This window comes from Mustelus asterias, unplaced genomic scaffold, assembly GCF_964213995.1.
Source record: "Mustelus asterias unplaced genomic scaffold, sMusAst1.hap1.1 HAP1_SCAFFOLD_44, whole genome shotgun sequence".
Taxonomy (NCBI): Eukaryota; Metazoa; Chordata; class Chondrichthyes; order Carcharhiniformes; family Triakidae; genus Mustelus; species Mustelus asterias.
This window is the reverse complement of record NW_027590121.1, coordinates 2,443,228-2,469,847: the sequence shown is the minus strand read 5'-3', so window position 1 is coordinate 2,469,847 and position 26,620 is coordinate 2,443,228. Positions and strand designations below refer to the sequence as shown.

General features: G+C 45.9%; 2 protein-coding genes across 2 annotated transcripts in view; one reads left to right on the top strand and one right to left on the bottom strand.

Annotated features, from left to right (window-relative positions):
• LOC144482996 (uncharacterized) overlaps positions 1-26,620 on the bottom strand; it is a 191,368-nt gene that overhangs the window by 77,243 nt on the left and 87,505 nt on the right. The gene's annotated exons all lie outside the window — the stretch shown is intronic.
• On the top strand, positions 2,131-10,423 carry LOC144483063 (uncharacterized). The gene is made up of 2 exons (XM_078201913.1): positions 2,131-3,693; positions 9,392-10,423. Exons 1-2 carry the CDS (start codon positions 2,644-2,646, stop codon positions 10,196-10,198), a joined length of 1,857 nt encoding a protein of 618 aa, XP_078058039.1. The 5' UTR covers positions 2,131-2,643; the 3' UTR covers positions 10,199-10,423.

Sequence of the window (26,620 nt, the reverse complement as noted above, 5' to 3'; positions counted from 1 at the left end):
TCACAATGCGGAAGTTGTCCAATGAGCTTCAGATTGAAACTTCCTCTTCTGGACAACATCTGGGAGGAAATCAATGTTTCCCCCTTTCCATTTCTTTTCTCATTCTGGGGAAATTGGGGACTTGCAGCAACTGAAGGGAGTGAAGTGAATTCGGTCTGTATATTCCACACATTTTTACTCCAGTAATGTAGACATTTATTTGTCTGGCAGCCTGCATGGAAATTTTCAGCTCTCTGCATCCAGGGCAAGAAGCAGTGAGCATGGATCTGTCAATCACACATGAGGACGGCCTCAACCGGGATCTTGGGTTCATGTCACACTATCTGTAACTCACACTGTCTGTAACCCCCACAAATTGCCTGGGCTTGCAAAATCTCACTAACTGTCCTGGCTGGAGACAATACACATCTCTTTAACCTGTGCTTCACCCTCTCTCCACTCACATTGTCTGTACCTTTAAGACTTGATTACCTGTAAAGACTCACATTCCAACCATTATTTTGTAAATTGAGTTTGTGTCTCTGTGCCCTGTTTGTGAATAGAACTCCCACTCACCTGATGAAGAGCAGCGCTCCAAAATCCTGTGGCTTATGCCAGCAAATTAACCTGTTGGATTTTAACCTGGTGTTGTGAGATTACTTACTGTCTGAGGCTGAAACAGGCTGTTCACAACCAGGGTGAAATAGTTCATCCCAATATGAGCTTCCAACCACGTCCACATCATCATCAAGACCACCTTCATTCAAAGTAATTAATTAATTAACAGTAATGAATCATAAAATACATTGTAGGAGGAGGCCATTCAGCCCATCGAGCCTGCACCGACAACAATCCCATCCAGGCCCTATCCACATATTTACCTGTTAATCCCCCTGATGCCAAGGGTTAATTTATCATGGCCAATCTGTCTAACCTGCACATCTTTGGACTGTGGAAGGAAACCGGAACACCCGGAGGAAACCCACCCAGACACGGGGAGAATGTAGAAACTCTGCACAGACAGCGACCCGAGGCTGGAATTGAACCCGGGTCCCTGGCGCTGTTAGGCAGCTGCGCTAACCACTGTGCCACCGGGTCACATGTCAGTGCCATCGCCCGACTCCAGCCCAGTGTCAGCTCATCTGGAACCCTCACCCATTCCATTGTGACATCACACTCTCACCCATTCCATTGTGACATCACACTCTCACCCATTCCATTGTGACCTCACACTCTCACCCATTCCATTGTGACGTCAGGGCTTCACTCTCCGATCACAATCCCTGCCGGCCTCCCACATGCAGCCTCAATGGCGGCAGTCAGCCCGGGTCTAACACTACAAGCTGCCGCTCCATTTGGTACAAAGGGGGGGAACCGGGAAGTTCATTTCCGGGGTTTGGGGTTGAACAACATGTTTACAAAGCCTCTCCACCCACCCGCCACATTTATCATTCCTCGCACGCCGCCCTCTACCTCGTATTGATCTCGCTACCGAGTTAAAACCGTCCGTCGTCATTACCCGCACTGCGCATGCTACAGGCCCCGCCTCTCATTCACTCCGATTGGTTGGAGGACCAGCCGCTCCCGCTCGGTCCTCCAGTCCGGCCCCCTCTTCCTATTGGTCCGGAGCTGCCGTCAATCAGTGCCCGGGCATTGTGATGTGGAGCATGCGCAGTGTCATTGCTGTCCTTGCGCTTGTTTGTCCCGGAGAAGCGGAGTCAGCGTTAGGCGGTGGCTGGGAGGATTTGGAAACACTTTGTGGATCCGCAAACCCTTCAGAATCATTGTCAGCTCCCTGGTTTGCAGCTGCGGGGCTTCTCCCTCCCTCCCTCCCGGGAACAGGCCCAGGTTAACGGCCCCATCCTGGCTCAGCCACTGGAGGATGGTTCACATCAGAGGATGGGGGAGGGGGACAATAAATAAGAGGTTACACTTTGGCCTCAAATCAATGAGGACTCTGATCTCTGGGAAGGAAGGAAACCCTGGGAGGTGGGCGGGGAGGATTCACAAACACCCGCTGGAGGCCCCAACACCACCAATAAGACCCATTGGTTTTATTGTCAGTCTGCAGACAGGAGCTGGAGAACTGAACCCAGACAGAGGAGAGGGAGGGAGAAAACTGGGAGTGGAGGAAAGAAATGGTGAGATGGGTTTGGATTTCAGCGCAGGGAGGAGGGAGAGTGTGTGGGACGGAGATTTACAGATTTGGGGGAACAAGAAAGGAAAAAATGTTCCAGAAAGACTAGAATTGTTCAGAGTTTCTATCCTGTTCTGACAGTGATGACTTTTCTAAACTGTTTTTACAGGATATTCAAAGTGAAGGAATGGCAGACAGAAAACTCAAACCGAACATCACATCTGACAAAGTCATTCAGTTCCTTCGGAGCTGAATATGATCGGTCTTTGAATATGGAAGGAGCAATATTTGTCTGTTCTGCCTGTGGGCAAAGAAATTAAACATCAGTGTGACCAGAAAAGCAGCAGGACAAACACACACCCGAGTGAGAGTGTTCCAGTGAACCGACTGTGGAAAGAGCTTTAACCAGTTACACAGCCTGAAAAAAAATCACAGTTCACAGCAGGGTGAAACTACGTGTATGTTGTGTGTGTGGATGAGGCTTGAACTGATCATCCAACCTGGAGAAACACAAGGGCACCAGCACCATGGAGAAACAGTGGAAATGTGTGGATTGTGGGAAAGGAATCAGTTTCCCATCACAACTGGAAGTTCATCAGCGCAGTCACACTGGGGAGAGACCGTTCACCTGCTCTGTTTGTGGGAAGGGATTCACCCATTCATACAACCTTCTGACTCACCAACGGGTTCACACTGGGGAGAGGCCGTTCACCTGCCCTGTGTGTGGGAAGGGATTCACTCGCTCATCCCACATTGTGACACACCAACTTGTTCACACTGATGAGAGACTGTCTCCATGTTCTGACTGTGGGAAGAGTTTTAAATGCAAAAAAGATCTGCTGACGCACCAACGTATTCACACTGGGGAGAGACCGTTCACCTGCTGTGTGTGTGGGAAAGGATTCATTCAGTCATCCCACTTGCAGACACATCAACTTGTTCACTCTGATAACAAACTTTTTAATTGTTCCCACTGTGAGAAGAGCTTTAAAAATAAAAAAGATCTGCTGACGCACCAATATACTCACACTGGGGAGAGGCCATTCACCTGCTGTGTGTGTGGGAAGGGATTCAGCCATCCATCTGCCCTATTGAACCACCAGAGAATTCACACTAGGGAGAGGCCCTTCACCTGCTCAGACTGTGGGAAGGGATTCATTAATTCATCCAACCTTCTGATACACCAGCAACTCCACACAGGGGATCGACCGTTCACCTGCTCTGAATGTGGGAAGGGATTCACCCGTTCATACAACCTTCTGACACAGCAGCAGGTTCACAGTGAGGAGAGGCCATTCACTTGCTCCGTATGTGGGAAGGGATTCACTCGTTCATCCAACCTATTGAATCACCAGCGAGTTCACACTGGGGAGAGGCCGTTCACCTGCTCCATGTGTGGGAAGGGATTCAGTCAGTCATCCAACCTGCTGACACATCAGAGAGTTCACAGTGGGGAGAGGCCATTTACCTGCTCTGTCTGTGGGAAGGGATTTTCTCATTTCTCTTATCTTCTGAAACACCAGCGAGTTCACACTGGGGAGAGGCCGTTCACCTGTAATGTCTGTGGAAAGGGATTTGTTCAGTCATCCCACCTGCTAACACACCGGCGAGTTCACAAACGACTGCAAGGTTTGGATTCTACACTTATCGATGCTGTTAATCATATCCAGGTCTGAATCATCTTCACTCTGACTTTTTTCTTCTGTTGAGGTTTGATATTCTGAATAAATGTGAAATAGACATTTGATTGAATCATTGTTGTAGATTTTTGTCTTTTTCATTTGAGTGTTTAACGTCACCAGGCTGGAGCTCAGAAAGGGCAATCTGAGGGAGGATCATACAGTAGGAACAGAACTTCATTCTTGACACAGTCCTTCAGGGTCTCGCTGAGAGGGACAAACAGCACTTTGGTCTTTTTCGTCACTTTTCACTGACAGCAAAGTCCCCGCGTGGGTGAATCCTGAGGTGTGTAAGAAATGTGTCCCAGTCGTTCTTTTCCATGGTTCCGAGCTCCGAGACACGGAACAGAAGCTCTTTTACAACTGTGTTTAGAGTCAGGAAGAACAATGGTGAATGCTGGAAACGTGCTGTCAAAGATTGGTGTAAAACTGGGATCTATTCCTGACTGAGAGTGAAACGGCAGGTTTAGGTTTCCAGACTAAAAATGCAAAAAAGTCTAAAACATTTTAATGTGTGTGTGTGTCAGTCCTGGTTTATTGAACAGAAACTGGCTTAAAATAAATTGGTTGAAGTCTGCATCAAAGTAGCAGCTGGAGACGTTCAAAGGAGCCTGTTAACTGCTGGGACAATTAGACAACAATTTGATTCCCAGATAGAGAAGGAGCTGCAGTGTGGATCCAAAAATTCTCAGTTTTGTTGTGTGCTTCCCATACACTATCCTTTTAAATAAACCTCACTCCTATCAGCCTTTAACCATTATAAACAGAACAGAGAGAAGCTGAGCAGCAACAGAGCCCTGACTGACCATTTAAGAATGAGTGATGTGTTCAGCTGAAGTTTCCTGTTGGTCGTTTTTTGGGTGATCTTATTTTGATCATTCTCAGTGACCCCTGGGTGTGAACCTGCTCTCCTCTCTTTCAGACATTCACTCACTTAGCCTCTCCTCTCCCTCAGAAACTCAATCACTTAACATCTCTCATCTCTCTCACACTCACTGAACATCTCTCTTTCTCTCCAGGCATTCACTCACACTTACCTTACCTTCCACCTCTCTTACACTCTAACCTCGCTCCTCTCTCACATTCACTTCACCTCTCTCCTCTCAGAAACTGTCTTCATCACTTAATGTCTCTCTATCTTTCTTTCAAACACTCACTCATTTAACCTTCCTATTTCAGATCTGCTTAAACTTATTCATTGTTTTCTCTCTCTCGTTACCTCTCTCTCAAAAAGCACAAACACACTTCATCTCTCTTCGCTGTCTGAGAAAACATCTAATTGATGGAGATTCATTCCTCTCTGTTTCTCTCTCCCACTTCCTCTGACAGGCCCTGACTCACTTTAAATCTCCTCTTTTCTAATAACCCTCTTTGGGAAAACTCATTTGTTCTCTAATTCCTCCTCATTTCTCCCAGTGATGACCCTCAGTCCATCTCCCAATTCAGTGAATGTGTTAAAAGTCCAAATAATCTCCTTTATTGTTTAAAATGGGAATGGAGGTGAACGTAATGCTGAGACTGGCAGCAATCTGTGTGGTTGTTCTTGATGCTGTCAGAGTGAGTTCACCCTCACAGACAGGAAGACTGTTCACGGTGATAACATCAAACTGACGCCGGCTGTTTCATTCTCAGGTATCACAACTTCCTGTTTCTCTGCTGCCGGTTCCAAACCTCACATCTCACTTCTGAGCAGAAAATAAATCCAGGGACCACAATCTGGTGAGAACATCTGTCAGTGCGGCCTGTATCTGTCCACAGAGTCAGGGCAGAGTCACACAGGTCACATTGTGGTGACATTTACAAATGAGCCAGTTATTTCTGTTCAGAGTTTCCATTCTCAGATATAACCAGCTGTGTCTGTGGATCAGTTACTGAGTTCCCTCTGCTTCCCATAGCTGGGAACTGATAGCCTGCTCCTTTATATTCCAGACCATTCTCTCTGTATTGCTTGTTTCCTCTGATTCTCAGCTTTTATCTTTGACCTTCCTCATCTTTCTGCTTTTTAAATCTTTCTCAATTTTTCTCTGTCTTTCTGTCTCTCCCTTCCTCTGTATCTCTCTCAGGCTTTGTGTGTTCCTATTTAATCGAGCTGTTCAAAATCATGAAGAGTTTCTGATTGATTTTCGAAGGAAAAACAGGGAGAGAAGCAGAAAAACCCGGCAGATCCGGCGGCATCTGTTCAGAGAGAAACAGTTAACATTTTGAGTCCATATAATTCTTCAGGGCAGGAAAAACATGGGTTATCCACCTTAGATCCGGGAATGTAATGGGGAGAGGTGTTTAAAATGACAAATGATTTATGATAGTGTCAATGGAGAGAAATTATCTCCCAGGAGCACAAGGGTTTGTCGATGGAGAGAATCTATTTCCCCGGTGCAGGAGGGTCTGTAAGCAGAGGACACAGAGATTTAACTTAATTGACAACAGAACTGGAGGGGGTGATAAGGAGAATGTTTTACACAATAACTTGATATGATCTGGAATGCACAAACTGACAGGTGCTCGAAGCAGGTTTAGTAGTACCTTTCAAAGGGAATTGGATAAATACTTGCAGAAGGTAAATTGGCAGAGTTATGGTGAATGGGATTAATTGGACAGTTCACTCATCTTTGTGACATTCTGAATGTTTCTCTCCGAAGGTTTTAATATTTGATCTTTTCGGTCATAATGTGTCTCAAACAGAAGATTTAAACATTGGGTTTGATGAGCTGTCAGATCTCTTTCCTGTGTGTCTCTGTAACTTGCGAACTGGAGATAACCATGAGAAGGAACTGATTATTTTCAGTTCCTCTAACAGATTCCCCTCAGATATCAGGAATCCCTGGAGTTCCCCATATCCTCATTATTCTCGCCTCGAGTATAACAGCTCTCAGTCAGGCCGAGTCAGTCACATGTGTCTCTGTCATGATGTTTCCACTTGTATTTTATCACTCACCTCCCAGTGACACTCACCATAACACAGACACCGTAAAATATCATTGTTCCCTTACACTTTGTCCTCCTATTATAATCAAATGTTTGTTGGGCCTCTTGTCTCCCTTAATGTCAGATTACCTGCAGTTAAAATGACCTCAGAGACACTGAAACCGACCTTTCTGATTATTATACCAGACTCCAATCAGCCCCAGGAGCTGCAGTTGTAAAATACAGCAGAATTGGAATAACAGACAGGTTATTGTCTGATACTGACAGTGGCAGAGTAACACACACCGGAATCTAAATACATTATATCAATGGACCATGACTCACTCACACTATCAAATGAAACTTAAACTTTGGTTATGGTGCACGAGATACTGACTGTATTACCATTACATTGGATCAAATGCTGTGTTCACTAACATACTGCAACGTGACTCTTATTATTTGAACAAGCATTGTATTTGTTACACTCAGAGTAAGTCAGTGCTTTGCTGTGTTGTCTCTGTGCTCCATCCCCACTCTGATTGTATTGGAGCCTGTGTGTGTCATTGTTACACTCAGAGTCAGTGCTTTGCTGTGTTGTCTCTGTGCTCCATCCCCACTCTGATTGTATTGGAGCCTGTGTGTGTCATTGTTACACTGAGACTCTGTCACTGTGATTATTGGACAAGCAGCAAGTCACCGTCACAATGCCCGGCTGATTGACGGCAGCGTGGACCAATGGGAAGAGGGGGCAGAGCTGGAGGCCCGATCAGGAGCGGTTGGTCCTCCAACCATTAGGAGCAAACGAGGGGCGGGGCCAACTTTGACTCGAGCATGCGCAGTGTGAGTAAAGGCGATGGAAAACGGTTATTTTGGGCTCGGAAATCTGTTCGAGGTGATTGGCGGTACGGAGAGAGCAATGGATCGTCCAGGTGGGTGGAAACGCTGCGTAAGCATGTTGTGAGAGTCGCAAAATGCGGAAGAGAGCTTCCCGGACCCAGTTTGCACCGAGCGGGGCTGCAGCTCCTCATGTTCGTTTCGGGTTAACGTTCGCCATCTTTATTGGGGGCAATATGCAGCAGTGCGCACGTGTGGCCGCCATGTTTGTAGAGGGCAATGTTGTCAATCAGTGGGAGGAGCTTGTTCCCCAGTGTTCAGAATGGAGACAACTTGTCCATCAAACTGCATCAACCCTCTGAGTCCCAATGTCTTATTGATGAGGCAGAGCGGTGACAGAGAAGGAAAAAGAAAGGGAAAGTAAAACAGTAAATGCTGGAAAATCTCAGCAGATCTGACAGCATCTGTGGAGAGAGAATAGAACCAACGTTTCGAGACTGGATGACCCATAGTCAGAGCTTGTACACGTGTAAACAGAGCATGTAAACTTTGACACCTCCATGTACCCTTGTACACCTCTATCAATCTACTTTGCTCCAAGGAGAACAAGTTATCCAGCCTAACATTGAGGTGTATAAAATTCTGAGGGGCACAGATAGGGGGGACAGGAAGGAACTTTTCTCTTTAGTAGAGAGGTCAATAACCAGGGGCCTGGATTTAAGTTCAGGGGCAGTAGGTTTATAGGAGATGTGAGGGAAAGCTTTTTCACTCAGACGGTGGTGGGAATCTGGAACTCACTGCCTGAAAGGGTGGTAGAGGTGGGAATCATCATCACATTTAAGAAGAATTTAGATAAGCTCTTGCAATGCCACAGTATGGAAGGTTACACATCACGTGTGGAAAATGGGATTAGAATAGAACGGTGCTTGATGGCCGGCACAAACACGATGGGCCGAAGGGCCTCTTTCCATGCTGTAAAACTCTATTGATCACCCACGTTGGCAGCAAGTTCAATATCATCATCAGTCACAACCCCCCTGTATCTTCACTAACTGAAACAATCCATTTAAAACATTTTTATCGAGAATGTAGCCATATTTCTTTTGGACTGGCAGCCTGCATGGAGACTTTCAGCTCTCTGTGTCCAGGACAGGAAACCGTGAGCATGGATCTGTCAATCAGCCTCAATCAGCATCTTCAGGAGAATTGGGAGGGTGAATATTAGATACAGCAGAGTGAGAATGGAGGGAGAGTGTGTGGGATGGAGATTCACAGCTTTTGGGGAATGAGAGAGGAAAGAATGTTCCATGGAAACTAGAATTGTCTGTTCTGAATTTCTATCCTGTACTGACTGTGATGAATTTTGTAAATTGTTTTTACAGGATATTAGAAGAGGAATCACACTGATAAATCTCAACTATCACATCTCGATCTGACAGAGTCACTCGATTCCTTGGATACTAAATATCCTCAGCCTCTGAATGGGAAGGAGAAATGTTTGACCGGTCTGTCCACTGCAAGATTTTAAGCAACAGTGTGACTGGAAAAACACCGGGACACAAACACACACCTGAGTGAGAGTGTTCCAGTGCACTGACAGTGGAAAGAGCTTTAACCAGTTACACAGCCTGAAAATACATTGCAGCATTCACAGCAAGGAGAGACTGTACACGTGTTCTCTGTGTGGACAAGGCTTCAAATGATTGACCTGCAATGATACAAGGAGACCGACAATATGGAAAAACCGTGGAAATGTGAGGACTGTGGGAAGAGATACAAAGCGCCCTCTCTACTGGAAGCTCATCGGCGCAGCCACACTGGGGAGAGGCCGTTCACCTGCTGGGTGTGTGGGAAGGGATTCACTGATTCATCCACTCTGCAGAGACACCAGCAAGTTCACACTGGTGAGAGTGCATTCACCTGCTGTCAGTGTGGGAAGGGATTTACTCAGATATCAAGCCTGCGGACACACCAGCGAGTTCACACTGGGGAGAGGCCATTCACCTGCTCTCAGTGTGGGAAGGGATTCACTGAGTCATCCAACCTACAGAGACACCAGCGTGTTCACACAGGAGAGAGGCCATTCAGCTGCTCTGCATGTGGGAAAAGATTCACTCAGTTATCTCAACTGCGGGCACACCAGCGAGTTCACACTGGGGAGAGACCGTTCACCTGCTCTCAGTGTGGGAAGGGATTCACCCAGTTATCCAACCTGCAGACACACCAGCGAGATCACACTGGGGAGAGGCCATACAGCTGCTTTCAGTGTGGGAAGGGATTCATTCATTTATCAAACCTGCAGACACACCAGCAAGTTCACACCGGGGAGAGGCCATTTACCTGCGCCGTGTGTGGGAAGGGATTCACTCGGTTATCCACCCTGCAGTCACACCAGCGAGTTCACACTGGGGAGAGGCCATTCACCTGCTCTCAGTGTGGAAAGGGATTCACTCAGTTATCTAATCTGCGGAGACACCAGCGAGTTCACTCTCAAGAGAGGTCGTTCACCTGCCCCGTGTGTGGGAAGGGATTCACTCGGTTATCCACCCTGCAATCACACCAGCGAGTTCACACCGAGGAGAGACCATTCACCTGCTCTCAGTGTGGGAAGGAGTTCTGTGATTCATCCACCCTGCTGACACACCAACAAGTTCACAAGTGAATATGGGGATTAGATTCTGCTGTTATTGTTTCTGCTCTCAATTACATCCAGGACTGCATTTTGTTCATTCTTGGCCAATGGGGAGGGTCGGAGGGTTTCTTTCTGCTGGACTGGCCGGTCTCATGACTTTGCCTCCAGTGGGCTGATGCTCTTCGAGTCTTGTTGCGAATCCCTGGTTTCAGATTTCACAAGGATCACAGAGTAAGACGGTGTTAGGAAATTCAGAGATATTTCGTCAGCATTTATTTTTGAAATCCCCCAAATGCCCCATCCAATTTCCTTTGTAATTGTTTATTGTCTCCACTTCCCTCACCCTCGTAGGCAGCGAGTTCCAGGTCATTACCATTCGCTGCATCAAAATATTCTCCCTCGCATCTCTCCCTGCATATCTGACCCAAAATCTTCAATCAATGTCCCCCTCGTCCTTGTCCCATCAGCGAATGGGAACAGCTTTTCTTTGTCCACCTTATCTAAACCTGTAAGAATCTTGTCTACCTCTATCAAATCTCCCCTCAACCTCCTTTGCTCCAAGGGGAACAACCCCAGCCTGACATCGACAATAAAGAACAAACTAACAGAATACGTTAATACCTGAAATTAACTGTGGAGGTCGAATTTCTGTTTTAAAAATATTGCAAACATATTGTCCTGGACAATAAAGGAATTTGAATAACTCACCTTGAATGTGGGTGAAATGTGTTATGATCCAGGTCAGAAATCCAAGGTGTTTTAGAAAATCAGCCTCGCCAGAAGATTTGCACTCGAGTGAGTGTAAGGTGTTTCACTCCAGGTACGATTCAAGTGACCCACTAGGAAGCTTTTATCAAACAAAGTTAATTTAAGAACACAGTTAAAATATAATTAGAAAAAATAGCATAACTTTTACCAATTGCAATAAAAAGCAACCATGATCTTGCTTATATCAACCAGTGCAGCTTAGTGTTCCAAATCAAATAATCCCTACAAATATACACCCCATTCTAGGTTTTGCACAGAAAGCAGGTATGCTCACGTGATGCTGGATTTGGCAGCTTTTTAACACCTGCTGTGAATTAGCGCTTAAAATGTTGAATTCAAACTCTGCCTTCCCTGTCCTGGAACTTCCAAAACCGAGAGAGAGAGAGACTGCTTGCTTCTATGTTCCAGCTGGCAACTCTCAGGCAGCGGAATCTTCATTCTAGAGAGAGAGACGACAAACACTGCTTTCAGTTTGCAGTCCAGACAGCTTGTGACAAAATGAAACTAAAACTTTCTCCTGTTAAAAAAAAACTGTCCAAAGACAGCACTGACCTTTCAATCAGGCTCCACCCAACAATTCCAAAAGGATTATAAAACTCCAGGTCACTGTATTAGCCCAGGCTGAAAATCAACAAGATGCCCATTACATTAGCTTCATTATATTCATAGAATAGAATCCCAACAGTACAGAAAGAGGCCATTCAGCCTATCGGGCCTGCACTGACAATAATCCCAGCCTTTCTCCGTAACCCCACCTGTTCACCCTGCTAATCCCCCAGAAACTAGGGTCAATTTAGCACAGCCAATCAACCCAACCCACACATCTTTGGACTGTGGGAGGAAACCGGAGCATCTGGAGAAAACTCACGCAGACACAGGGAGAATGTGCAAACTCCACACAGACAGTGACCCAAGCCAGGAATCAAACCTGGATCCCTGGTGCTGTGAGGCAGCAGTGCTGACCACTGTGCCACCGTACTGCCATGTTGTTCTTTGTATTAGCTGAGTTGTAAATCAGTGAAGGCCAGCATAATATTTGGTCTGTGAAACACTCCGACATCCATGAACTTTGTTTTAAAGAAATCCACATTTGAAAGCCCGGTCACTGCATGAAATATCAGACCATAACAAGGGGAGATAAGAAAGACAGACACTCACTTTGATCCTTTCGTCAGCACATCTGAGAGTTAAGAATGTGTGACATGATTTTGGGATAGCGGAGTGAGTGTGCAGATGTGATTTGTTACATGTGAAAAATAGCAAGCCTAAATTCATGGTGAGATGGAGTGAGGAGCGGGTCCCAAACACACACAGCTACTTGAGACACAGCAGGAGATGAAATGGTTAATGTGGCCAGGGGATTGAGACAACATTGTGACATCATCAAGGCATTGACACACACTCCAGAGAGAAACTGAGTTCAAAACAATCAGGGTCCAATTAAACACACTGCACATGGACACACAGTGAGGAAAGGTAAAATGATAATATTATAGATTAGGACAATTAAGGGCTTGGAAGAAATAATACTGAGTAAGAACTGTCCACAACTCGGATAGGGGTAAAGAGAGAGCTGGAGAATCTTTTACATCCATGCTTGATCTGTTGCTTGAAGCATCTGTCCTTATGTACAAGTAACCTAGAACTCACGGTGCTCCTTCAGAAGAAAAAAGATCGATCAGATGTTACCCCAGGCGGGGCCAGAACAGAACTGGAAAATAACGGAGTGAAATTGAGTGAGTGTCAGCGACATAATTTTCCTCCCCTTCACGGTGTGGACTTTAAGAATCCTGGGAGATCCCCTACTTGGGATTTTCTTGCTAATTAGTGAATCTATGACTGGCTGTGCATTTATATTGAATTTGATTGTTACACTTCTCCTGTTTTTATTCCTGTTGTGATTACGCTCTGGGTAAGGATGGTTGACAGGTGACAGGATGGGAAATTGTGGTTTGGGTCATTGACCAAATGTTTTATTGATCTGAAAGGTGTAAAAGGGGCCAAACTTCAGCAGAAATGTTAGCTGGGCAATGATTGGGTTAAATCAGTCTTCATAGACTTTGTGATGTAACAAAGTATAAGAGGGGATTCCCCGAGCACAGAGATTTGTCGAGGTTTTACATATTGCATTGACTGGTGCCATGGCATCTGGGGCAGAGCAGGGAGCATTTCCGTGGAGATGCTGCTTCTACCCAGAGTGTAATGGTAATGCTGCTGCACTTTGATACGACTGCTCAGACATTAGCCTGTGTCAGCTCTTATTGATACTGAATAAAATCTAACCACTGTCACCAATAAGGGTTATCACTGGCAATCATTTCAGAGTTTGGGAAAAGGGGAGAAAGGGTTAATTGACTCCCTGAACCCCATTTTCTAACATCGCTGAGTCAAAAATAAAATCTCATCTCCCCCTCTGGCTCCTTTGCCAATTACCTTAGAGGGACTCACTTTCTGTTAAAGAGCCTGCCAACCCCTCTCACCCACTTTCCCTAAAGTGCATCAATCTCATCAGGAAAAGTCCAGAACAATCAAATATTTTTACTGATAAAAGTTTATTGATGAAACAGAACATGGTTAAAACAAACAGAAAATGACTTGAGGATCAAAGACAACCAGAGTAAAGGGATGTTCACAATGTTCTGGACACAACTGGATTCTCTTCAGCTCCTCTGTCCCCTAAGACCATAAGACATAGGAGCGGAAGTAAGGCCATTCGGCCCATCGGGTCCACTCCACCATTCAATCATGGTTGATTTCAACTCCATTTACCCGCTCTCTCCCCATAGCCCTTAATTCCTCGAGAAATCAAGAATTTATCAATTTCTGTCTTGAAGACGCTCAACGTCTCGTCCTCCACAGCCCTCTGTGGCAATGAATTCCACAGACCCACCACTCTCTGGCTGAAGAAATTTCTCCTCATCTCTGTTCTAAAGTGACTCCCTTTTATTCTAAGGCTGTGCCCCCGCGTCCTAGTCTCCCCTTTAATGGAAACAACTTCCCTACGTCCATCCTATCTAAGCCGTTCATTATCTTGTAAGTTTCTATCAGATCTCCCCTCAACCTCCTAAACTCCAATGAATATAATCCCACGATCCTCAGAAGTTCATCGTATGTCAGGCCTACCATTCCTGGGATCATTCGTGTGAATCTCCGCTGGACCCGCTCCAGTGCCAGTATGTCCTTCCTGAGGTGTGGGGCCCAAAATTGCTCACAGTACTCCAAATGGGGCCTAACCAGTGCTTTATAAAGCCTCAGAAGTACATCCCTGCTTTTGTATTCCAAGCCTCTTGAGACAATTGACAATATTACATTTGCTTTCTTAATTACGGACTCAACCTGCAAGTTTACCTTTAGAGAATCCTGGACTAGGACTCCCAAGTCCCTTTGCACTTTAGCATTATGAATTTTGTCACCGTTTAGAAAATAGTCCATGCCTCTATTCTTTTTTCCAAAGTGTACGACCTCGCACTTGCCCACGTTGAATTTCATCAGCCACTTCTTGGACCACTCTCCTAAACTGTCTAAATCTTTCTGCAGCCTCCCCACCTCCTCAATACTACCTGCCCCTCCACCTATCTTTGTATCATCGGCAAACTTGGCCAGAATGCCCCCAGTCCCGTCATCTAGATCGTTAATATATAAAGAGAACAGCTGTGGCCCCAACACTGAACCCTGCGGGACACCACTTGTCACCGGTTGCCATTCTGAGAAAGAACCTTTTATCCCAACTCTCTGCCTTCTGTCTGACAGCCAATCGTCAATCCATGTTAGTACCTTGCCTCGAATACCATGGGCTCTTATTTTACTCAGCAGTCTCCCGTGAGGCACCTTGTCAAAGGCCTTTTGGAAGTCAAGATAGATAACATCCATTGGCTCTCCTTGGTCTAACCTATTTGTTATCTCTTCAAAGAACTCTAACAGGTTTGTCAGGCACGACCTCCCCTTACTAAATCCATGCTGACTTGTCCTAATCCGACCCTGCACTTCCAAGAATTTAGAAATCTCATCCTTAACGATGGATTCTAGAATTTTGCCAACAACTGAGGTTAGGCTAATTGGCCTATAATTTTCCATCTTTTTTCTTGTTCCCTTCTTGAACAGTGGGGTTACAATAGCGATTTTCCAATCCTCTGGGACTTTCCCTGACTCCAGTGACTTTTGAAAGATCATAACTAACGCCTCCACTATTTCTTCAGCTATCTCCTTTCGAACTCTAGGATGTAGCCCATCTGGGCCCGGAGATGTATCAATTTTCAGACCTTTTAGTTTCTCTCGCACTTTCTCCTTTGTGATGGCAACCATATTCAACTCTGCCCCCTGACTTTCCTGAATTGTTGGGATATTACTCATGTCTTCTACTGTGAAGACTGACTGACTCCCCGCTTTGGACACAGGGACACTGAACCCCGGGGGTCACGTCACCATCAGCCCCGGTCACCTCCTCCGGTGCCCTGATTGGTTGGAGGCTCATTTCCCAGTCAGTCCTCCTCCTTGTCTCTCTGTTAGTGCGACGCCCATGGGGGGCAATGCCCAACTGGGGTGCAGGCCCCATTATTCTCAGCTCCATCGCCTGGCTGTCACTGACACGAGCAAGAGAGACAGAAAGGTGCCCCAGGCTCAAATGGGAAGTCAAAACTTGTGTCTCTGAATCAACACTTCAACATTTATCAGCCAAATCCATGTTATTTACACTGGGGGGTTTTTATGATGAGATTAATTGAAGTGTTCGGCTGGTCAGCAAGCTCGAGAAGCACTGATTCCAGATTGTTCAATACTTCTGTCTTGAATCGCAAAAGCTTCTCACTTTATCCCCTTCCTGAACTGAATTCCATCATCCTGAGCAGCTGTGGGTGTCACCTCTCTGTGTAAACTCCTGCCCCTTTTTATAAGGCTCTCTCATTCCTTATTGTGGGTCAATTCTTTAATGGTTGAGGATCGCTCTGTGATGCAGTGAGTGTTTATCCGGTCAATCAATGTTTCTGATGTCAGTCGGAACGTCCATCGTTACTTTTCACCTGTTTCTTACTCTGTGTTTTATAAAAATAAAGTTTATAAACTTTTACAGAATGGTCAGCTTTAAGGTTTCTGTAGTTGGTGATGAGGTCATCCAAAGGTCAAAGCCTTTCTCTTTTCTCCTTCCTGTTTAACGAAGGGGTTGTGGAATATTCCATTCAGGGGGAGGTGGTGGGAATGTCTCTGGCCGAGTAATGCAGAGACGCAGCAAAGGATCTGGGGACAGGCAGCTGGTGGGATTTGAATTCAGTGAATCAATCTGGAATTATACAAAGGTAGTCTCAGTAACATTGACCATGAAACTATCATCGATTGTTGTAAAAACCCATCCAGTTCACCCTATTAATGCTCCCTATTAGGGAGGGAAATCTGCCATCCTTACCCGGTCTGGCCTACGTGTGAATCCAGACCCACACAGCGATGTGGGTGACTCTTAACTGCCCCTCTGAAATGGCTGAGCAAGTCACTCCATTCAGGAGCAATTAGGAGATGAGCAACGTGTGCTGGGGCTTTGCCAGCAGTGTCCACATCCCAGGAAAGAATAAAGAATATTCCACGGAAAGTGATGGGTGATTTGAAATGAATTGAAAGTAGGTCAGGAGGTGCTCGTATCATCCAGAGCTGCTTTTCAATGGATCCTCCCGTTTAAAATAAAAACACATCAGTGTGTCCCTTTCCCAGACACACTGACCTTGGAATATCACAATGCTGTTTTTAAACATTCCTTTGTTAAAGAATCAGTCATTTAGAATTGTGAAACAGACAGAAATTAAATGTTTCGTTTTTCCTGGGATCCTCCTGTGCCTGGCACCGGTGTCCTGAACAAGGTTATTAACATTCTCTGTGTTAAAGGTTCCTCCTGGTTCTTGCTGTCTGTTGTGTCCTTTGTCACAGTCGGTACCAGGACATTTCTATTGAAAGGTTGTTAAGAAATTCCAGTGAATTCCAGTCCCTTGTGTAACGTTCCATTTGGTGTGCGTCAGATTCAGAGATGTCCACGTGTGTGTGAAAAGGGTTCTGGGTAAGGGTTTTAACCCTTCTTTCCCCGTTAGTAACAATGAGCCCTGTATTCAATTCTAAAGTATAAAGTCCTCATTAGATATCAATTCTACCTGTTATCTACATTTCACCAACCAGTCTATATTTTCATCACAGGACTGCAGTGGGAGCACCGTCAACATCTTACTAACTTGATTGATTTTATCGAGGAGGTGACGAAGGTGATCGATGAGGGTAGAGCAGTGGATGTTGTGAACATGGATTTTAGTAAGGCTTTCGACAAGGTCCCTCATGGTCGGCTCATCCAGAAGATTAAGATGCATGGGATTCACGGTGACTTGGCCGTTTGGATTCAGAATTGACTTGCCCATAGAAGTCAGAGAGTAGTGGTGGAGGGTGTTTTTCTGGCTGGAAGTCAGTGACTAGTGGTGTTCCACAGGGATCCGTACTGGGACCTCTGCTGTTTGTGATAAATATAAATGACTTGGATGAAAATGTGGATGTGTGGGTTAGTAAGTTTGCAGACAACACAAAGCTAGATAGAGTTGTAAATAATGTAGAAGGTTGTCAAACGATACAGTGGGATATAAATCAGCTGGAGATATGGTTGGAGAAATGGCAGATAGAGTTTAATCTGGGCAAGTGTGAGATACTGCACTTTGGGAGATCAAATATTAAGGATAAGTATACAGTTAATGGCAGGTCCCTGAACAACATTGATGCACAGAGGGATCTTGGGGTTCCAATCCACAGTTCCCTGAAATTGGCCACAAAAATAAATAAGTGGTAAAGAAGGCATATGGCATGCTTGCCTTTATTGAGTACAAGAGTAAGGATGTCATGTTGCAGCTTTATAAAACTTTGGTTAGGCCGCACTCAGAATATTGTATTTAATTCTGGTTGCCACGTTACAGGAAGATGTAGAGGATTTGGAGAGGGTGCAGAAGAGGTTTCCCAGGATGCTGCCTGGATTAGAGGGTACGAGCTATAAGGAGAGGCTGGACAAACTAGGGTTGCTTTCTCTGAAGCAGCGGAGGCTGAGGGGAGACCTGATAGAAGTCTATGAAATGATAAGAGACATAAGAACATAAGAAATAGGAGCAGGAGTAGGCCATCTAGCCCCTCGAGCCTGCCCCGCCATTCAATAAGATCATGGCTGATCTGACGTGGATCAGTACCACTTACCCGCCTGATCCCCATAACCCTTAATTCCCTTACCGATCAGGAATCCATTCATCCGCGCTTTAAACATATTCAGCGAGGTAGCCTCCACCACCTCAGTGGGCAGAGAATTCCAGAGATTCACCACCCTCTGGGAGAAGAAGTTCCTCCTCAACTCTGTCTTAAGTGGAAAGAATCTCTCCGCCTCCACCCTATCCAGCCCCCGCATTATCTTATAAGTCTCCATAAGATCCCCCCTCATCCTTCTAAACTCCAACGAGTACAAACCCAATCTCCTCAGCCTCTCCTCATAATCCAAACCCCTCATCTCCGGTATCAACCTGGTGAACCTTCTCTGCACTCCCTCCAATGCCAATATATCCTTCCTCATATAAGGGGACCAATACTGCACACATAGATAGGGTTGACAGTCAGAATCTTTTTCCCAGAGTTGAAATGTCTATTACTAGGGGGCATGCACTTCAGGAGAGACGGGGAAAGTTCAAAGGAGATGTGAGGGGCAACTTTTATAACACAGAGAGTGGTAGGTGGCTGGAACGCGCTGCCAGGGGTGGATGAGGCCCATTATCTTTAATGGGCTTTTAGATAAGCACATGAATATGCAAGGAATAGAGGGATATGGACCAAGGGCAGGCAGAAAGGAATAGTTTAATTTGGCTTCATGTTCGACACAACATGGTGGGCTGAAGGGTCTGTTCCTGTGCTGTACTGTTCTACGTTCTATTTGTGATCTCCATTTAGAAAAAGGAAGTGAAGGCACTGGAGGAGGGGCAAGTAAGGTTCACAAGAATAATCCCAGAACTCGAATCACTTGTGAACTTGCTGGTGTTTCACTAAGTTTGTTGACCGAGTGAATCCCTTCCTACAGTCAGAGCAGGTGAATGGTCTCTTCCCAGTGTGAACTCACAGGTGGGACATCAGTTCCCGAGAGCTTTTGAAGCCACTCCCACAGTCAAAACACTTAAAGGGTCTCTCCTGGGTGTGAGTGACTTTGTGTCTGCGCAGGCTGGATAACCAAGGAAATCCTTTCCCAACACACAGAGCAGGTGAATAGTCTCTCCCCAGTGTGAACTCACTGGTGTTTCAGCTGAAGATATTCTAAACCTCTTTGTGCAGTGAGAGCAGGGGAACAGTCTCTCCTCAGTGTGAATGCACTGGCGGGACACCAGTTAGTCAGAGCTTTTGGAGCCATGCCCACAGTCAGAGCAGCTGAACGGCCTCTCCCCTGTGAATGCGCTGGTGGATCATCAGTTCCTGAGAGCTTTTGAGTCCAGCCTCTCAGTCAGAGCATTTAAAGAGTCTGTCCTTGGTGTGAGTGGCTTTGTGTTTCAGCAGCTGGATGTCGGAGTGAAGGTGAATGGTCTCTCCCTGGTGTGAACTCGCTGGTGCATCCACAGGTGGGATGACTGAGTGAAACCCATCCCACACACAGAGCAGGTGAATGGTCCATCCCGAGTGTGAACTCGATGGTGTGCCCGCAGACTGGGATGAATCACTGAACCCTTTCCCACACACAGAGCAGCTGAGCGGCCCCTCCTCAGTGTGAATGCGCTGGTGGATCATCAGTTTCCGAGAGCTTTTGAAGCCACTCCCACAGTCAGAATGTTTAAAGGGTCTCTAATTGGCGTGAGTGGCTTTGTGTGTCAGCAGGTTGGATGAATAAGTGAATCCCTTCCCACACACAGAGCAGGTGAATGGTCTCTCCCCGGTGTGAACCCGCTGGTGTTCCCACAGGTTGGATGACCTTCTAAATCTCTTTGTGCAGTGAGAGCAGCTGAATGGTCTCTCCTCAGTGTGAATGCGCTGGTGTGTCAGCAGGGAGTACGACGTTTTAAATCTCTTTGAGCAATGAGAGCAGCTGAACAGTCTCTCCTCAGTGTGAATGCGCTGGTGTCTCATCAGATACTGAGAGCTTTTGAAACCACTCCCACATTCAGAGCATTTAAAGGGTCTGTCCTGGGTGTGAGTGAGATTGTGATTGTGCAGACCGGCTGAAGTAGTGAATCCCTTCCCACACACAGGACAGGTGAACGGTCTCTCCCCAGTGTGAATGCGCTGGTGTTTCACCAGTTCCCAAGAGCTTTTGAAGCCACTCCCACAGTCAGAGCATTGAAACGGTCTCTCATTGGTGTGAGTGAGATTGTGTGTCAGCAAGTGGGATAACCGAGTAAATCCCTTCTCACACACAGAGCAGGTGAACGGTCTCTCCCCAGTGTGATTGTAATGGTGTGTTTCCAGCTCACATGGGAACCTGAATCCCTTCCCACACACAGAGCAGGTGAACGGCCTCTCCCCAGTGTGACTGCGTCGATGAGTTTCCAGCAGAGATGGGAACCTGAATCTCTTCCCACAGTCCCCACATTTCCATGGTTTCTCCATGCTACGGGTGTCCTTGTAACTCTCCAGGTTAAACAATCAGTTAAATCTCACACAGAACACGGGTACAGTCTCTCCCCGCTCTGAATGCTGCGATGTATTTTCAGGCTGTGTAACTGGTTGAAGCTCTTTCCACACTCAGTGCACTGGAACACTCTCACTCGGGTGTGTGTGTGTGTGTGTGCCTCAGTGCTTTTCCAGTCAAACTGATGTTTAAAATCTTCTGAAGCAGAAAGAACATGGAAACATTTCTCCTTCTAGAATCAAATGTGGCTAATATTCAGGTCCCGATAAATTGAATGACTCCGTCAGATGTTGATGTGATGTTAGTTTTGAGTTTTTGTCTTTAATTCCTCATCTTCTGATATTCTGTAAAAGGAATTTACAAAAGTAATTATTGTAAAAATTATTGTAAAAATTCATCAATGTCAGTGCAGGACAGAAATTCAGAACAGACAGTTCCAGTTTCTATGGAACATTCTTTTCTCTCTCATTCCTCAAAAGCTGTAAATCTCCATCCCACACACTCTCCCTCCATTCTCACTCTGCTGTATCTAATATTCACCCTCCCAATTCTCCTGAAGGTGCTGATTGAGGCTGATTGACAGGTCCATGCTCACTGCTTCCTGTCCAACACAGAATCGCTAAGCAGAGACTGAGAGCCAAGTTCCGCACACAAGGTTGGCCTCAACCGGGATCTTGGGTTCATGTCACACTATCTGTAACCCCCACAGCTTGTCTGGACTTGCAAAATCTCACTAACTGTCCTGTCTGGAGACAATACACATCTCTTTAACCTGTGCTTAACCCTCTCTCCACTCACATTGTCTGTACCTTTAAGACTTGATGACCTGTAAAGACTCACATTCCAACCATTATCTTGTAAATTGAGTCTGTGTCTTTATATGCCCTGTTTGTGAACAGAACTCCCACTCACCTGATGAAGGGGCTTGGAGCTCCGAAAGCTAGTGGCTTGTGCTACCAAATAAACCTGTTGGACCTTAACCTGGTGTTGTTAAACTTCTTACTGTCCTGTCCTGGACACAGAGAGCTGGAAATCTCCATGCAGGCGGCCAAACAGATATATGTCTATCTGACTGGACTAACAATGTGTGGAATGTACAGACTGGATTCACTTCCTTTCCCTTCAGTTGCTGCAAGTCCCCAATTTCCCCCAGAATGAGAAAAGAAATGGAAAGGGGGAGAAAAGAAAGTGTTTTACTCACAGGAGGAAGTTTTACTCTGTCCACTCCCCCAAGGCCCAGGGCTGCGCATGTCCAAGGGAGAGGGGAAGCTGCGCACGTGCGGTAGAGTGCCCACCCCCTGGTCCTTATGCTGAGGTGTTGACCAATGGGGGAGTTGGAGGACCGGAAGGACTCTGGTCCTCCAGCCAATCAGAGCTCCCCATTGTCTGAATGCGGAAGTGGACAATGAGCTTGTTCAGTTGCTCATTCCTGCCCAGCAAAGCTGCTGCTGCTCCCTCTCTTGAACATTGAGCTTCAGACAGGCTCAAACTTCCTCCTGTCTCTCCGACATCTGTGAGTAAAACACTTTCTTCTCTCCCCGCTTCCATTTCTTTTCTCATTCTGGAGTTGAATTTTTAACTTCCAGGTCACCATTCGCTGCTTCAATAAAGATCCTCCTCACATTCTTCATGTTTCTCTAACCAGGTGATACAGTGTATTACATGCTCATTTATGTCCAATTGTAAAGCTTTAACGTGGCTGTCAGCTTGAAGATTTGCAGCTTTTTTTGTCCAGAACAGGAAGCAGTGAGCATGGATCTGTCAATCAGCCTCAATCAGCACCTTCAGGAGAATTGGGAGGGTGAATATTAGATACAGCAGAGTGAGAATGGAGGGAGAGTGTGTGGGATGGAGATTTATGATTTTTGGGGAATGAGAAAGGAAAGAATGTTCCATAGAAATTGTCTGTTCTGAATTTCTCTCCTGTACTGACACTGATGACTTTTGTAAATTCCTTTTACAGGATATCAGAGGGTGAGGATTTACAGACAGTGTTCCAGTGCGCTGAGTGTGGAAAGAACTTTAACCAGTTACACAACCTGAAAAAAACATCTCAGCATTCACAGTGGGGAGAGACTGTACCCATGTTCTGTATGTGGACGAGGCTTCAACTGATAGCCAAACCTGGAGAGTCACAAGGGCACCCGCACCATGGAGAAACCGTGGAAATGTGGGGACTGTGGGAAGGGATTCAGATTCCCATCTCGGCTTGAAGTTCATCGACACATTCATACTGGGGACAGACCATTCACCTGTTGCATGTGTGGGAAGGGATTCATTCAGTCATCCGACTTGCTGACACACCAGCAAGTTCATATCAGGGAGATGCCGTTCACCTGCAGCATGTGTGGGAAGGGATTCATTCGCTCATCCCAGCTGCTGAGTCACAATCTCTCTCACACCAGTGAGAAACCCTTCAACTGCTCTGACTGTGGGAGCGGATTCAAAAGTTCTTGGGAACTGGTGTCCCATCAACGTGTTCACACTGAGGAGAGGCCGTTCAGCTGCTCTCACTGCACAAAGAGATTTAAAAGGTCATCCAACCTGCGGGTACATCAGCGAGTTCACACTGGAGAGAAACCATTCACCTGCGCCATGTGTGGCAAGGGATTCACTGCTTCATCCAGCCTCATGAAACACAAAGGTACTCACAGCAATGAGAGACCTTTTAAATGTGCTGACTGTGGGAGCGGCTTCAAAAGTGCTGCAGTTCTTCGAGAGCATGAGCGCATTCACACTGAGGAGAGACCGTTCAGCTGCTCACAATGTTCAGTGAGGTTTAAAAGGTCATCCACGCTGCAGAGACACCAGCGAGTTCACACTGGGGAGAAACCATTCACCTGCTCTCAATGTGGGAAGAGATTCACTCGGTCATCCGACCTGCGGAAACACCAGCGAGTTCACACTGGGGACAGACCGTTAAGCTGCTCTGTGTAGAAAGTATTAACTTGGTTATCCAGCTTGCTGAAACCCAAAGTCACTCACACCAAGTAGAGACCCTTTCAATGCTCTGAATGGGGGAGTGACTGTGTACAGTTCTGGTCACCCGATTATAGAAAAGATATTATTAAACGAGAAAGAGTGCAGAAAAGATTTACTAGGATGCTACCGGGACTTGATGGTTTGCGTTATAAGGAGAGGCTGGATAGACTGGGACTTGTTTCTCTGGAGCGTAGGGGGCTGAGGGGTGACCTTATAATAAGGAAAATAATAAGGGACATTGATAAGGTAGATAGTCAATATCTTTTCCCAAAGGTAGGGGAGTCTAAAACTAGAGGGCATAGGTTTAAGGTGAGAGGGGAGAGATACAAAAGGGTCCAGAGGGGCAACCTTTTCACACAGAGGGTAGTGAGTGTCTGGAACAAGATGCCAGAGGTAGTAGTAGAGGCAGGTACAATTTCGACAGTTACATGGGTAAGATGGGTAGAAAGGGTTATGGGCCCAATGCAGGCAATTGGGACTAGCTTAGGGCTTTTAAAAAAAAGGGGGGGCATGGACAAGTTGGGCCAAAGGACCTGTTTCCATGCTGGAAAGCTCTATGACTTCACAAGGTCTGCAGAACTGGTGTCCCACCAGTGCAGTCTCACGGAGGAGAGAGCATTCAGGTGTTCTCACTGCACAGAGGTTTTAAAGCTCATCAAACCTGTGAATTCACCAGTGAGTTCACACTGGGGAGAGACCATTCACCTGCTTTGTGTGGGAAAGGATTCACTCAGTTATCCACTCTGCTGACACCCCAGCGAGTTCACATCTTTCCTAAAGTGTGGGGCCCATATATAGGGTTCCATTCCAGAGGGATATAATTGAAAACCAGCGAGGTTATGGCCAACTTGTTTAGAACCAGGGTTAGAATAAACTGGGAGCCCTGTCAAAATTAGTGATCTGCATTTAGAAGAAGGAAAGAGAGGCACTGGAGATGGAGCAACGTAAATTGACAAGAATAATCCCAGAGCTGAGAGCTTTTAACCCTCAGAAAAGTCTGAGGCTGCTTTTCCCTGGAAAAGAGAAGACTGAAGGGCGACCGAAATGTAATGGAGGACATGCCCTTGTCTACATCAAAGGTGATGAAGTGGAGATGGTTCGAGATCTTCAATTTTGAGGTGTTCAGATCATCAACAACCTGTTCTGGTCCCTCCATGCCGACGCTATAGTTAAGAAAGCCCACCAATGCCTCTCCTTTCTCAGAAGACTAAGGAAATTTGGCATGTTAGCTATGACTCTCTCCAACTTCTCCAGGTGCACCATAGAAAGCATTCTTTCTGGATGCATCACAGCTTGGTGTGGCTCCAGCTCTGACCAAGACCGCAAGAAACAAAGGGTTGTGAACGTAGTTCAGTCATCACGTAAACCAGCTTCCCGTCTATTGACTCCGTCTACACTTCCTGCTGCCTCGGAAAAGCAGCCAGCGTAATTAAGGACCCCACGCACCCCGGACCTCCTCTCTTCCATTGGGAAAAGGATACAAAAGTCTGAGATCACGTACCAACAGACTCCAGAACAGCTTCTTCCTATTACACATTAAGCTGATCTTTCCCTTCACCCTATCGGTAACTGTAACACTATTCTGCACCCTCTACTTTCCTTCTCCCCTATGTACTCTGAACGGTGTGTTTTGTCTGCAACGGCTTGCAAGAAACAATATTTTTCACTGTATCCCAATGTACCCATTGTACCCATTGGTAAGAGGGACAGGGGCCAAACGCAGGCAATTGGGACTCGCTTAGTGGTAAAAACTGGGTGGTTTGGACAAGTTGGGTCGAAGGGTATGTTTCCATGCTGTAAACCTCGATGACTCGAATGTGACAATAATGAATCAATCACTCTGAATGGTTGAAGTGAAGAGCGTGAATACATTGAAAGGGAAGCTGGATAGAATCACAGAATCCTACAGTGCAGAAGGAGGCCATTTGGCCTATAAAGTCTGCACCGACCACAATCCAACTCAGGCTATCCCCATAACCCCATGCATTTATCCTAGCCAGTCCCCCTGACACTAAGGGGCAATTTTAGCGTGGCCAATCAACCTAACCTGCACATCTTTGGACTGTGGGAGGAAACCGGAGCACCCGGAGGAAACCCACGCAGACACGGGGAGAATGTGCAAACTCCAGACAGACTGTGACCCAACCCGGGTCCCAGGCGCTGTGAGGCAGCAGTGCTAACCACTGTACCGCCATGTCGCCAACAGATAGTAAAATAAGGGAGTACAATTTTTAAAAATCCATTTCCTATCTCTGTCACTGAAAGCCGATTCAGTGCACCACAGTTTGGAACATATTCCAATGCACTAAATCTATATTTGAGATGAAGCTGAAATCATGCTGTTTGAACTTTCCCAACATACTGTATATTATCCAACATTTATATAAAACATCTACTCAGTTTCACTATACTCCATTAAATCCTCAATATGAAGAAAACAGCTAGTTTTTATCTTGAAATCAAATCTTTCTCTTCAATAATATCAAACCAGATTAATGACTCTAATTGGAATTTAATGGAACCCGGTCAAATGGAAAAATATTTAGGTGCTCGATTCGCCCCTTGGTTAGGTTGAAAGGATACAGTTTGGGAAGACCTATTAAAAACATGGACAGTAATCAGAAGCGTAACCCTCAGAGAAATTTCATATTTTAAAGACTTATTTTATTCCCTGGTTTTATTATCATCTCATTTTAAATGAAACCTCACAAAATAGACGTATTTCATTGCAGAATGTTATTAGCAAGGCGGCAAAAGAGATTTTACATCTGCCTAACCATATTGCCGATGACATTTGATGTGCCAAGACTAGAAATGGAGGTCTCGCCTTACCAAAATTGGAGAGGGTGGTGCCAATTGCAGTTTTTAAGAAATGATTTACTTTGAAAACTAGAAATGAATCAGTGGTGTTGGCATCATTCCAATTTAGCGGTACAGATTTAGATACCAAGTGTAACCAGTTGAGAAGTCTCCGGGTCATCAGGGAAGGCGAGGATAGAGAGGATCTTGTCAAACAGCATTACGGTGTGGTACGGCAGTTGTTCCATTTCTGACCAGAAAGCTCTGCAGCGGGTAGTCAAAACTGCCCAATCCATCATCGGCATCCA